Here is a 15,108-nt window from a genome sequence, read left to right as displayed (position 1 = left end):
TGAGCTCATTGGTGTCTTTCTTTGGAACAAAAAACAGAGGAACCCCGGCTGGAGATTTAGATGGTCGTATGGTGCCATTTTCAAGGTTAGTATCTAGGTACTAACGGAGGGCCTTTTTCTCAGGTTCGGATAAAATGAACATCCTTCCAAAGGGAATCACAGCTGAAGGTTCGGTTTCAATAGCACAATCTTCAGGTCTATGAGGAGGTAAGGCTTGAACAATAGCAGAAGAGAACACATCAGAGTATTCCTGATAGATTTTAGGAACCTGGATGATGTTTGAGACTGTGAGTGGAGCTTGAAGGTCTGCTGAATGCCCTTCCGATGGTGTCGGAGCAGTATCCAGGAGTAGGCAATGAGACATGCAATGCTCGGAACCCAGGAACAAGGAACCTGCTGCCCAATTGATGTATGGGTTGTGTTTTTGTAGCCATGGCATTCCCAAAACCCTTGGGTAATGGGCGGACTTTATGATATCAAACTTTATCTTCTCTCAATGGTAGTTTATTACAAGCTCAATTTCCTTGGTCTGAAGGGTTATAGGTCCTGAAGAAAGAGGTCTCCCATCAATTGCTTCTACAGGTTGCATGATATTCCGGGATTCGTAAGGAATATGGTGTTTAAGGACCCATTCTTGATCTATGAATGTTCCCATGGCCCCACAGTCCACTAATGCCAGAATGGGGTAGGTTTCCTTCTTGGATGGCGATAGAAAGGCCTGTAAAATTACCAAATTGTTTGGTCCAGGAGAGTTCAAGGATGGTATAGATGTGGAGCCAACATCTCTCTCCCGAAACTGTGCTCCATCTAGGATCGGGAGTTGGCGTTTCCCGAACACCATGGAGGGGCTATAGGACACTCTCTCACTAAATGTTTGTCCGAGGCGCAATACATGCATAAACCGGTATGAATCCTTCGTAACCTTTCTTGGGGGGATATGGGTCAACGGAAGGCCCCTATTTGCATGGGTTCGGATTCGTTAGTAGGGACAGAACCACCTTCGGATGGGCCCCTATTTGCATGGGTTCGGATTTGTTAGTAGGGACAGAACCACCTTTGGATTTCGAGGAAGTCTCTATGGGGTTCTTCTGAAAAAGTAAGTTGGTCTTCTTTTTCTCTGCCTTCCTTTCCTGGATGCAAAAATCAATCTGTAGAGGGCCTGGTATGAACTTGGACGTGCCACCCTGGCTAGTTCATCCTTGATGTCTTCATTTAGCCCTCTTCGAAAGAGAGTGAAGCAAGCTTCAGAGGACCAGTCCGCTTCTTTAGCCAATTGCTTGAATCGTGTTACATACGTGAGCATGTCCTGGGAGCCCTGCTGGAAACGTTCCTGAGCAGTATAGACTTGTTCTGGGCGGTCAAACATGGTCTTGAGAGCTTGAATGAATCCGCCATAATCATCCAGTAGGGCATCTCCGGCATTAACTAATGGTGTGGCCCAGGTTAATGCATTCCCGGAAAGGTGCGAAATAATAAAGGCCACCTTAGCCCTGGGAGTAGAGAAATACTAGGGGCCTCATTACGAGTCCGGCGTTAACCGAGGCGGTAAAACCGCCTGGTTAACGCCGGACTCGTATTACCATTCCGCCTCCGTGATTCCCAGAATTACCGGGGCATCACAACCCCGGTTTTCCGGGAATCACGGAGGCGGAATGGTGTAAATCCCCATTCCCATTGAGTCCTATGGGACTCAATGGGAATCGGGATCATGGAAACACCGGCAGCATCTTGTAATGCTGCCGGTGTTTCCTCGTCCGCCTGCAGGCGGGCGGTGTTAAACCCGCCAGGTCAGACCTGGCGGGAACATCACCTCCCGCCTGCAGGGGTCGTGATCAGGCGGTCCGGAAACAACGGTGGCGGCGGGTTTACCGCCACCGCTATTTCCGGACCGCCACGGTCGTAATGAGGCCCTAGATCTTAAAAGTAAGTGGACCAAACAGGAATCCAGGAATCCATGAAGGTTTTTTGCTGACCCATCGTATTTGTCTACAATGCCGCCCAATAGTACGCTCTCCTTCGTGGCAAAGTCGCGGGATAAGACTAATTGTTTTAACGTGCCATTCTCTGCCTTTAGGTTTTGTACCTCGGTCGTTAGTTCTTGCATGCCTCGCATAAGATCTTGAATGGCCGCCTCCATGTCTGTATCGACTTCGGTCAGGTGGCGTCTCAATCTGTCACAGGTTTCCCCTTTTCTCACCTGTTTTCGCTGCTTGATGGAATCCTTAGGAGGAGTTTTCTTTCGTATGGTTTGGGTCTTGTACAAGCCCGCTCAGCCGTCTTCGGCTTCCAGTGTTATTCAGCTTCAAGTCCGGGATCGCTAGGAAACTCCAGGAAGACCAGGAAAGGGGAAAGGAGCACTCTGAGGCGGGTGCACGGAATCCGGGGGGAGGCTGAATAAGAAGGAGTGAGAATAGTAGGAAAGCAGAAGGTCCGGGAACCAGGAATCAACAGAGTTCCGCGAAGGCGAACTACGGAGCACACGTCTAGCCACAGCTAACAGTAGCGTTGAGACGCGCGGGGCCGTGGGGGTGTGGCTACTTTATAGAACGTGCTGCATTTGATGTGAAGGCTGGTAGGCAGCGTTCTGTGCTTGCGGCCATTTTGGTAGTATAACAGAGCGTAAGCCCTGACGTGTCAGGGACGAGGAGGCTCAGAAGGGGCGTGTCCGATGGTTCATGACAGAAACAGCAACTTAACCATAACTACACAGCCACTACCGTGGCTGTGTAATAATATAGGGGGGGTGTATATATATATATATATATATATATATATATTCAGTAAAAACGTTGTTAAATGGACGTTATGGTTAAGTTGCGCTACTAAAAACCTATGAAATTCAGTTAAAAAACTGTTAAAGGGGCATTATGGTTCCAAGTAAAACCAGAAAACCCCTGAAATTCGCCAGTTATGGTAAGCTAAGCAACCATAACTCGCGGCACCTCCGTGCATTGCTAAGACTAACACCCATCACAAATGTCATTGATGGCATCACTGATGACATCACATGTCTGACTTGCTGTTTTTTCCTTTAGTGATATATCTTAGACAGTAATAGTTAGGAACAAAGAAATCAAAAAGTACTATATTTGTAGACTTATACTTCAAATATGTTCTTACAATAATTCACTTAGGGTCCACTCACAGCATATGAAACATATACATAGGAAACATATACATACTTGGTGGTCCTTTCCTCTTCTCTCTTTATGCCTCACTAATCGCCCCCGTTATCTCTTCCTTTGACGTCTCCCATCACTTTTATGCTGATGATACTCAGCTCTTTCTCTCTTTCTCCTCCTTCACACCTGACCTCCATCTCAAACTCTCCTCCTGTCTCACAGCTATCAAGAACTGGATGTCCTCACGCTTCCTCTCTCAACACTGATAAGACAGAAGTCCTTTTCTTCCCTTCTAACTCATTTCCTCCTCATCTCCTCCCCATTCATCCACTTTCCCCCCTCCAACCTCCCTATCTCCTCCCATGCTCGTAATCTAGGCGTTATATTTGACTCCTCTCTCTCCTTCTAACAACACATTTCACTTACCTCTCGCTCCTGCCGCTACCATCTATACAACATTCGTAAAATCCGTCCTTCCCTCACATTCCATGCGACCAAACTCCTTATCTCCTCTCTCATCTTTTCCCGGCTATTCTACTGCTCCCCTTTATTCTTTGAACTTCCTGCATCCCAGCTTACCCCCCTTAAATCCATGTACCACTCTGCCGTTCGTACTCTTTGTCTCCTTACCTCTTGTGATTCCATCTCCTCTTCGCTCTCTCATCTTCGTTGGCTACCTTTCCACTTTCAGTTAAAATTCAGTTTTCTCTGCCTTGTTTTTAAATCCTTACATGGTCTAGCTCCTCCTTATCTCTCTTCCCTTCTCACCTTTTACTCCCCCCTCACGCTCTCTTCGTTCTGCTGACCGTTTCCTCCTCACTGTACCTCCTTCCCCTTGTGCTTCTTCCAGGTTCCGCTCCTTTCAACTCCTCGCTCCTCTTCACTGGAACGCACTCACTCTCTCAATCCGCTCTTCCAATACCCTTCCCTCATTTCGCACGTCCCTTAAATCCCTTCTCCTCCACTCTCCTCCTTGAAGATCTGATTATTCTCTCATCCCCCCTCTCCCTCTTCTAACTCCTTAACCCCCACTCCCTTCTCATTCTCCCACCTTCCTATTCTTCACTTGTTCTATCCTTCTCTGTTCCCCCACACCAATCCTACTTCCTCTCCTCTTCCCCTTCTCCACAGTTAATTGCTTTTTGCACTGTTTTTGCTGTTGAATGATTCATCATGTAATTTTGCTCACATTGTTCTTTGTTTATTGTTTATTGTTGTTCACTGTACGAGTTGTTCCATTATACAGCGCCTTGGTATAAAGCGCTCTATAAATAAACAAATCAATCAAAATACACACTTAAATATAGCAATGCTTTCTGTGTATGAAGACAATCAGTAAGGTTATCAACACTTTCTTATTGTTCTGCTGTTTTTTTTATTACTGTACTTTCTCTGGATGTGCTCATATTTGTATTTGCATTACTTTCTTTAGGGTGCAGTCACATCATGTGATATTTGTACATAGGGAAGTAGTAGCTTTGAAGCAGAGCAATCCTTTCTGTGCATAAAGATAATCAGTTAGGTTGTGAACACTTTCCATATATATATATATATATATATATATATATATATATATATATATATATATATATATTGCAATTCTTCATGTATTTGCAGCTCCTTAGCCAGAGAGAGAAGCTATTTTCATGTGGGTTCATGACCGCTTGACCTTTCGAGTGCAATACGTTTGAGGATTGACAGTAGCACAATTTAAAAAAAAAAGGATGCTGTGTGTTATGAGATATTTAAAACTAAGAAAACACCCAGCATCCAGGACTGTGGACTGTCTCCCATCCGTGCAGTAACCAGGACCGACCCTGCTTAGCTTCAAAGCGAAGAAGGGGCCACCCCCTCAGGTTATGTTGCATTGCTCTAAGCGGTCTTGTAGCTTGTGCTTGCTTATTAGGCAACATGGCCTGAGGGGGCCAGCCCATTCCTCGCTTTGATGTTAAGCAGGGTCTTTCCCGGTTTCTGCATGGATGGGAGTCCCATATGCCTCAAGTGATTTCTCACCTCCTCAAAAACAAATATATATATTATTTTCTTTTTTTTTCACTTATCCGCAGCTATGAACTACAAATACCTTCAGTTATCATACCCATGGCTACCTTTAGTCCATACTAAACTAGGCATCCAGCTATCCCATCTGAACACTAACTAGGGCCAACCCTGCTGAGCTTCAAAGCGAGGAAGGGGCCACCCACTCACACCATGTTGCTCTAAGTGGTATTGTAACTTGTACTCCTTTATTAGGCAGCATGGCTGAGGGGGCTGGCACCTCCATCCCTTTGACGCTAAGCAGGATCGGTCATGGTTACTGCATGGATGGGAATCCTGGATGCCTATTTCCAGTGTACGGACTACAGATAGCCACAACTATGTGTAGATTTTTAGCCGCGAATATCGGAAAAACACCTGAAAAAGAAATGCTTGTTTGCTCTCCGAGGGCCTTACCAAGTGCCCCCCTCATCTGTGCCAGCTCACCCCACTCCCCAGATGGCCTCCTCACCTCCCCTGCTCTCTCCCATTCCCCCCACAACACACAGTGTGATTGGAATGCATTGTATCCTCCCACGTATTTGTCATCTTTAATATACTCTGTTTCTGCTTGCAGCTTGGAAACTTTTCACAGCAGAGGGTGCCGTGCATCGTCATCGCCAACTTCGTGTCTCTCGATGGCCTCGAGTATGGCATTGCTATAAATGGCACGCACCGCGCCCATTGCCTTAGTTCACTCGCCTCAGCGTTCATTCTTTGCTACGCACTTCAAAAAAATTGTTGAATATGTCTTCATCTACCCCAAAAAAGGAATTCAAGAGATGTGCCGATTACGGTTTGAAAAAATGTGCATAACAGATCTTCATCGAGTATGTCTCTGGTGCTTGGGATCGGGCTACAAAGTCAATGACTGTGGCTCGTGTCAATTGATTACATTGAAAGCCTTAAAAGAGAGAAAAGGGAAACTCCCCTTGGATAGGCCTTCCCCCAAATCTGCTTCAATCACTTTGTCGAAGGCTACATTTTCTGAAGACAAGAGCTTAAGAGATGTTTCTCCTCACCAATCCAAGAGACGCAGCAAATCTTGTCAAGCGTTCTAGGTAGAGGTCTCGTCGCTCTTTGTCATCTTCCTCGAAGAAGTCGAGAAAGAGACGCCATCCCTCTCGATCTTCCTCTTCGGATTCCTCAGCCGAGTGAAACCGGGTACGCTTTCCTGCTAAAAGGACAAAGTAAAGTTGGAAGAATTGCGACTGAAAATGCTCGAATTTTTTTGCAAAGGCACCTCCCCCTTCGCAGAAGTCGAAAGAGACTTCTGACCTCATCGCTCCAAAGGTCGACAGGGTGTCGTCAAAAGCTGCTATTCGCGCACCCAAGAGAAAGGACTCGAATGCCCCTCGAATGCCCCCTCGAGTGCCACTTGTGGTCTCGATGCCTCGCGGGAAAAGTCTATCTCCACTCCAGCCAACCGTGTCAAAGGTGTTGAAGTCGAGTACATCAGCGTCAAAGCCTTCGACGTCCTCTCCGAGCTCTTCAAAGGTTTTTAAACATTAGGCTAAAAATACTTTTGCACGTCTGTGAGTTCTATGAGGAGTAGGAGGTGGAGGAGGAAAGCCCTGTTTTTGGGCTGGATTATGGCACTCCTGGTGTCCCCGAAGAGCTAATCTCTGAGGAACCTAAGATGTGGGACCTAGTTGACGCACCTAAAGATGCCAGTGGGCTTGATACTTCCCCTGAAATAGAATCCGACACACCTGAGGGATCTGGGGGAGATCTGTGGTGGACTATGAGCAGGATGACATAAATGACATTCTGGATCCAGAGCCGCATAAGGACTGTATACTTCCATTCCATTCAGCAGTTAACAATAGAGTCCTGGAAAATTGGAGAAAACCAGACTCCACTCCCGCAGTGTATAAAGATTTCCCCAAAAATATAAGCCTTCCTCCACTGACCTGGAGTTTCTTTCTAAGCACCCAAATCCAGAAAGCCTGGTGGTACAGACAGCCACCTGTGCTTCCAAGCAGGTAGATTACCCTATAATTCTAACGGACAGGGACGATAATAGGGTGGACACGCTGGGGAAGAGTATCTTCTCAGCTGGGACCCTGTCTCTGAAGGCAGCCAACGCCACCTATGCCTTAAACAAGTTAATGTATACCTTGTGGGAGCTGATTGCTATGGCAGCACAACATGTCCCAGAGGGGGAAGAGAGAGAGGGCTTTCTGAACATCATTCAAGATGGGAAGGATGCCATGTGTCAATCACTACAATTGGGCTTAGACACAGCGGACTGGGTGAGTTACTCCATGGCGGCTGGTACTGTTCTCAGTCGATTTGCCTGGCTGAGGAAGTCAGGGTTTGCACTTGATGTGCAGTCAATCCAGGTTTTTGGATATCCCTTTTGAGGGATTACAAATATATGGATCCAAGGCAGATAAAAGCCTAGAGAAACCGCAGTCCTCTAAGGCAGCTGCTAAATATCTTGGCGCTGCAATTAGACAACCTCAGCAGGGTCGATCTGCATCGTCGTCTCAAGGTTAGAAAGTACCTGCAGCAGAAATAAATCAAGGCTGGTACTCTCCTTATTTCTGATTCCGAAAAAGGACGGAGGGTTGCAACCCATCTTAGAGTTGAGATGCTTGAACAAGTTCCCAAGGAAGGGCAAATTGAAGATGGTCACTCTCTCGCAGATCCTCAAAGCCCTTCAACTCAAGGATTGGTCTTATCTTCGCACCCTGATACCTTTGGGACTGGCGCGCATTACAAATAAATAAAGAAAGAAACAAACAAAGAAACCTACATTGGATAGTGTCATTGGATTGTCAGGATGCTTATTTCCATGTGCCCATCCATCACAAGTACAAGAAGTACCTGAGATTTGCCATTGGCAGCTCTCATTATCAGTTTTGAGTACTGCCTTTTGAGCTGACGTTCTGCCCTGAAGGGCTTCAACAAGTTGATGGCAGTGGTTGCAGCGAATCTAAGGAGGGGAGGAATTAACATCTACCCCTACCTGACTGATGGCTGATAAGAGCCCGCTTTTCTGGACAGGATCTGGAACATCTAGACAGCACCTGCCACTTTCTCCGCAATCTGTGCTTCTCCCTCAATTTGAAGAAGTACCACATGACTTCTTCCCAGAAGCTGAAATTTATTGGAGCAGTCCTGGACTTTTCCTGGGGGAAAGCTTCACCACCCAAGATAAGGGCTCTTCACATATCGCAGATGGTAAACAAATTTCAGAGTGCCCAAAGTCTTCCGTCTTAGAAGCCCATCTGAGGATGCGATCCCTTCAGTGGGCCCTCAGATCCCAATGGTCATAGTTCTCCGGCAGAATGACTGATCCAGTTCAGATCCAGAGCAAGGTCGCCCAGGATCTCCTGTGGTGGACCTGCAAGGAGAATCCGTTACAGGGGGAACCTTTTTGGCAGCCATGGCCAGAGATTACGGTGGTTATGGACGCCACCTTCACAGGTTGCGGGGGACATTCCAACGGTCTAACGATCAGCGGACGCTGCTCTCTGTTGGAGTCCAAACTGCACATCAACCGTTTGGAGCTGTGGCCAATCAGACTAGCGCTGATGGCCTTCCTGCCCTCTGTAAGGGGGAAGAATGTCCTGATAATGACAGACAACATGGTGGCCATGCATTACCTTAACAAGAGAGCAGGTGTAGGGTCACTACTACTGTGCAGAGAGGCAATGCAGCTTTGATTTTGGGCACTGCAAGAAGGAATCTCTCTATCGGCCGTTCACCAAGCTGAAGAAGAGCACACAGCTGCAGATGCTCTGAGCAGGCAGAGCACAGTCTCCCACGAGTGGGAGTTTGCTCAGGAAGTCCTTGAAGACATCTTCACCCTTTGGAGAACCCCTCAAGTGGATCTGTTCATGTCCCGTGTCAACAGAAAGTGCAACCTTTTCTGCTCCAGGGAATTTCCTCAGAGAGGAGCTCTAGGGAACGTGTTCATAGTGGACTGGGAATTTCCACTTCTATACGCTTTTCCACCAGTCCCCATAATTCCTCATGTTCTCAGGAGGTTGAGAAGGTTTGGGAAGACCATGATCCTGATTGCTCTGGATAGGGCCAGGAGGACGTGGTACCCAGAACTTCTGGAATTGTCCATCTGCCCTCCAATTCGTCTGCCCCAAAGAGAGGCCTTGTTTTCGCAAGAGGGGGTCGCATTCTTCACCCAGAAATCAGGACCCTCTCAACCGTCACACCTGGTTTCTGAGAGGTTAAGGTACTAAAATTGGGACTTCCGGAAGATGTCATGGAGGTGTTGCTTTCGGCCAGAAGGCCAGCGACAAAATCTCTAGACCACTGCCATTGGAACAAGTTTTGCAGCTGGTGTAGAGATAAAGGAATTGACCCTTTCACTTGTGACACACCAGCTTTGTTGTCCTTCCTTCTATATCTAGCACATCAGGGGCTTCAGGTTTCTACGGCCAAGGACTATCTGGTTTTGCTGTACATTTTTAAGCGCTCATCGAAACAAGGTTCCTTTTTCAAGGTGTTCCTATTGCCATTCAATTTTTTAAAGGGTTGACCTATATCTTCCTGCTGGTACCCTTCATTGTTCCGGTCTGGGACCTCAACCTAGTCTTGAGCTTCCTGATGGGTGCTCCTTTTGAGCCTTTGCATTCCTGTCCTCTTAGGATGCTTTCCTTAAAGACTGGGTTTTCAACAGCCATTACACTTCTGGACGCAGGGTTAGCGAGCTTCAAGCTTTGCCATCTAAGCCACCTTGTACAGTCTTTTATAAAGATAAAGTAGTTTTCAGGGTTTGCCTTTCATTTATACCTAAGGTGGTGTCAGAATTCCACTTGGGTCAAAAGATTGTTTTGCCTGCTTTTTACCCTCCTACTCACCCATCAAAAGAGGAGGTGAGACTCCACAGACTGGACCCTAAGAGAGCATTAAGCTTTTATATCAATAGGCTCTCTAAATTGAGACAAGATGATCAACTGCTTGTTGACTATTTGGGCCACAGGATGGGACAAGCGGTTACAAAACAAATTCTGTCCCTCTGGAAAGTCCTATGCATTTCTGAGTGCTACAATCTGTCTGGGAAGGAAATTCTTGAAGGTCTACTAGCTCAATTGACTAAAGGAGAAGCCACCTGCTCAGCCCTTCAGAGGGGGTGCCTCTACAAGAAATTTGCATTGCTGCCACCTGGACTTCGTTACATAACTTCACATAGTATTGCTTGGAATCCCTATCAGGCCAGGAAACCAGATATGGAAAATGTGTTACACTGCATAAAACAGAAAGACATTCTCCTTTCCAACCTCCTACAAAGTACTGCTATGGTAGTCTATCAAAGATGAGGAATATGTGGGAGGCCCAAATCCAGGCGAAGAACAAATTACTTACCCCTGGTAATGTTCCTTCCACGTGTTCCTCATCACCCCCCCCCCATCCTGCCCGTCTGTCGGGAGAGAATTTCTGTGATTTTCACCTTCCTCTCTGTGAATGCTCACACTTTTTTTGCATCTCCGAGACTGCTGTGCTAGTGAGATGAAAAACATGAACTGAGGCAATGGGTGCAGTGCGTGCCATTTATCCCGACGCCAATGTCATACTCGAGACGGATGTAGGCCGTCGAGGGACACAGCCAGTGATGACATTGCATGGCACACTCTGCTGTGAGAAGTTTTCTTGCTGCAAGCAGGAAATCGAAGTATATCAAAGATGAGGAATACCCGGGAGGAACATCCAGTCAAAAGAACATTACCAGCGGTAAGTAATATGTTCTTCTGTGACACATTTTGCTTTGAGATGTCGGCTATTTGTGGCTATATCTGAGGTTACAGAAAAGCTTTGTGTTGCAAACTCAATCCCTAGACCTCCTCCAACTCCCACATTTTACTTGGTGTCCTTTTGCCTCTCTCGGACCACTCCCCCCCATCTCTAGCCTGATGGCATGTGCATGTTTTTGACCTGAACTTGGATCTTTTCCTGCGTTTCATTTTCCAATAGCTATCTCTGACATTGAGAAAAGCACATTTCTACTATTGCAAAGCGGAATGACCACCTTTACAAAAATCAAAAATGTATCCAAAAACAATTATTAACAATATCAGACACTCCCAGATAATCTGAGGTGGATACATTTAAGGGAGGGGACAACATTGTGGGACAGCACCATTGAAATTTCATTTTAGAATACATGCAATTGCTACAAACAAGGAGACTTCAAACACCCTAAAGGAAGAATAGGAGAAGGAAGAGAAGATATAGCATACAGAATATCAACGGATCCTGGGGAAGAATGGTTAGTCCTAAGCAGCAATTACCAATAAGACCAAAATTGGTTTCACAGACTGAGTTTTTCATGACAAAAAAATAAGTGAGCGTTTTTTCCAAAAAATTTGAATTTGTGCTAAGAATTGATCCATTCACATTATGTGGAAAACTGCACGTTTGTAAATCTGGGTTTGGAACTGATGATGGTAAAAATGCAGCATGAATAAAGAATAAAGATCCTGAACCAGTAGAACAACAATAATGGAATGCAAATGCTGTCAGTCAGCTATCAGATTTACCATTATAGATGTCTTTCAGTGGTGACGTATTGACATGTACAATAGTCTGGAAAGGAGTCTGGAATGTTGCTCAAGTTTCATCTCAAGTGGGATAGATGATAACATCTGGATATTTGATAAAATGGTCAGCGGTAATTTGAAGAAAGTGCAGAAGTTCACAAATAAAGCATTAGATCATGCAAGAAGTGATTGAAATACTAGGGTCGAAATACGAGGGCTAAAAGTTCGTCAAACATCATTAAAGTTCGAGACGACAGTAGCAGTACATGTATGACAATAATCTTATCATGACTGCTTTAAAAGGGCAAAATGTTATTCAATAAAAACAAAGAAGGAAATAGGCACTCTTCCAGATGATTGGAAAGAAAAGGGCTATTCTAAAAAGATTAAATTGACTTCCTCATAGTTAAGTTCCTAACTGCATACCCACTTTGCCTGTAAATCCAATGTTAATAAATCTGTGAAGAAACTTCCAACTTGTCTGGAGTTGGGTCTCTTGATCGATCGCTGCAAGCATACAGATTATATGGTTAAATTTACATTGCACTATTCTCACAGTTGGCATTAAGAATACCCAGACTCCAAACAATGTTTTTATTTTGGAAAATTCAAATGATTCAGAAACTTGATGAAATGCAAGGGAAATGAGCATTTTAAGTGAGTGTTTAAAATATTAATGATCACATATTGTTTACTCCTACAGGTGATGAAAGCATGGTCAGGGACCAAGAAATAAGTTATTCTTCAATATGCACTGAAAAAACGATGATGCGTAATGAGATGTCTCAAAAACCAAAATTGAAGGTGCACAAGACTTTGGAGAAGATAACAAGCACGAGAAGCCACCTATGGCCAGAAAGTGGTTTCAAGGACCCTGCAAATTCAAATTCCCAAAAGGGAACTCTCAAAGAAGAACAATCAGATAAATCTGACAACTTTGCAAGTAATCTGTGGAATGAATCGCTTCCTTTCTGCCAACCAAATACACGTTATGCTGGAAGTAATGTTACAATGAATGAAAACCTTACCAGACATTATCATTGTAATGAATGTGAGAAAAGCTTCAGACAGAAAGCATCTCTTATTGAACATCAAAGAGCACACACGGGACAAAGGCCGTTTAAGTGTACTGAATGTGGAAAAGGCTTTAGTCGGAAGAGGTCACTGATTGTGCATTGGAGGATACATATGAGGGAAAGAGGGCATCAATGTACTAAATGTGATAAAAACTTCAGTCATAATAGATTACTAATTGCACATCAGAGAACACATACAGGAACGATACTTTATCAATGTACTGAATGTGAGAAAAGTTTCAGGCAAAATGCCTCTCTTATTGAACATCAGAGGACACACACGGGACAAAGACCATATCACTGTAATGTATGTGACAAAAACTTCAGTCGGAAGAGGTCACTGATTATGCACTGCAAAATACACATAAGAGAGACAGGCAAGGACACAGGTATACCACATCCTGAATGAAAGTGTGCCCAACACCACACTATCCAAAGGTGGTTTTGGGTAGTTACAACAGTGCCAACCCTCAATCAAAATGACAATAAACCACCTGTGTGGTAAATACATTGTTAACACTATTGCCAGTTTCACTATTGCAGCCAGTTAGAAATGTCCACATTTATTAAAAAGAAAACTTGTAGGATTTAAAACTATTCAATGGAGATCTAACACTTGAAAGGAACATATGCTCTGCTACTTTTAATGTAGAACATTATCCTGGCATTCCATATCACATGAATTCATTTTATTAAATTAATTTCATGTATGGTACTTGTGCAACACAGGGCATGGATTTTAAAGGATCCCCAGTATCGTTTTTATAACAATTCAATGACTAACTCCTCTCACTTCAGATAAAGTGGTGATACTTAACCACTTAAATGCTGAGGGTTTATATATTTATACTAATGGACATAGGAAATCATTGAAGTTCCCCACTTCAGAAGGTAAAGCCTATCACCAATACAATGGGACACTCAATGATAGTTTTTTCCTCACCTGTCTAATTCCCCAAAATAATCTGTGCCTTACAATGTTCATGTTCAGCAAAATATTTCACTCTACTGTGGATCAATACAATGCCCATCGATCTGCTAGAGTCAATTCCAAATTTCTCCATTTCCTGAAAGAATTTTGCAAGCTGCTATAAAAGACCCCTCAAGTCACAAACTCTTGCTCCCTTTTTTCAGCCGAAAAATATTGACCCTTTGGATCACCATCACTGGCAATCTCCTCTACCCTATTAAGGTTACTGATTCTGTAAATGATCCTTTTTATTGGCCATACTACTATTCCCCCTTGCAAATACATTTTCTATGCCCCTTTGATTTTTGATGATAACAGCCCAGTGTATATATTCTGGTCAGACCTGTACCTTCCAAAGTTGATGAAAGAGCTTACAGGGATGCTTGTTGTCCATTTACAAGCTGAAAATAATTGATTCTTTGTGGCATCGGAGGTCCTGTCTGATTTAAAATAAGCAATATTTGCACGTGGATTTCTTTACTGCCCACTTCTGAGCCAATCAGAATGCCAGAATTCAGTCAATACCTAATGTGTAGTGACGCTTGTTAATGACAGCCAAGTGCCCAGGTTCTGCTAGAGACATGTACCCCCCAAAGCTGATGAAAGAGCTTATATGCACGATTGCTCTGTAGTTAAAAACTGTAAAGAATTGATTATTTGCTGCAATGGAAGTCCCTTCTGGTTTAAAATAAGCAATATTAGAACATGCAAGTCATAATTGACCTCCTCTGAGCCGATGACAATGCCCAGAATACAGTTAATAACTAATATTTTTGGCTGCAAGACAATAATTTTGATTTTAAAAGCAGCCAGGAAAACAGCAGAAAGCAATTCTATGCATTCAATTAACAGTGATGACATTTCCCAGTTATTTCTGTCGGCAAGACACTCCTCTCTGACCATTATTTTTTCACTGCATTTTCAAAGTGACAGACTACATCCAAATTAAAGCTAAAACATAGAAAAATGTTTTGCCGTTGAATTTCGTTTCGAGAAACTGCTTATTGTTTACATTACACCCAACGCATGATCATGTCAAAATGATTAAAATTAAAAAAATCTTACAATTAAAATTCTTATGTTAGAAAGAAAACATGTTATTTACAATAAAATAAAAACACATTTAAATTACTTGTACATTTTGCCCATTTACTTTTCTCACTATTAATCCAGCATCTTTACTTCACCACCAGAAATCAAAAACATATATTGCTAATACCACTACGTGCTAATAGCCTTATAGAACTTGGGAAAGGTCATTATCACTTGAGAGTAAGACCCTTGATGGACTTCTGGCCCTCGGCTTCACCACAGGTCATAACTTGGAGGCGGGTCATGATTCCATAATAATTACACTTCCCTCACTCTATACATCTACAGTAGGTTTACTATTAAAA

General features: G+C 44.0%; 1 protein-coding gene across 2 annotated transcripts in view; it reads left to right on the top strand.

The window, feature by feature from the left end:
• LOC138582119 (zinc finger protein 34-like) overlaps window positions 1–14,842 on the top strand; it is a 256,603-nt gene extending 241,761 nt beyond the window's left edge. For both annotated transcript variants that reach the window (XM_069653109.1, XM_069653108.1), the window contains one exon: window positions 12,369–14,842. In XM_069653109.1, the coding sequence (XP_069509210.1) occupies window positions 12,369–13,150 (782 nt within the window). In that variant the 3' untranslated portion in view covers window positions 13,151–14,842. The remainder of the gene's footprint in view (window positions 1–12,368) is intronic.
• The last annotated feature ends 266 nt before the right edge of the window (window positions 14,843–15,108 follow it).

Source organism: Ambystoma mexicanum, chromosome 3q (assembly GCF_040938575.1).
Source record: "Ambystoma mexicanum isolate Mex_15411 chromosome 3q, UKY_AmexF1_1, whole genome shotgun sequence".
Lineage (NCBI taxonomy): Eukaryota > Metazoa > Chordata > Amphibia > Caudata > Ambystomatidae > Ambystoma > Ambystoma mexicanum.
This window is presented reverse-complemented; position numbering and strand designations above follow the sequence as displayed.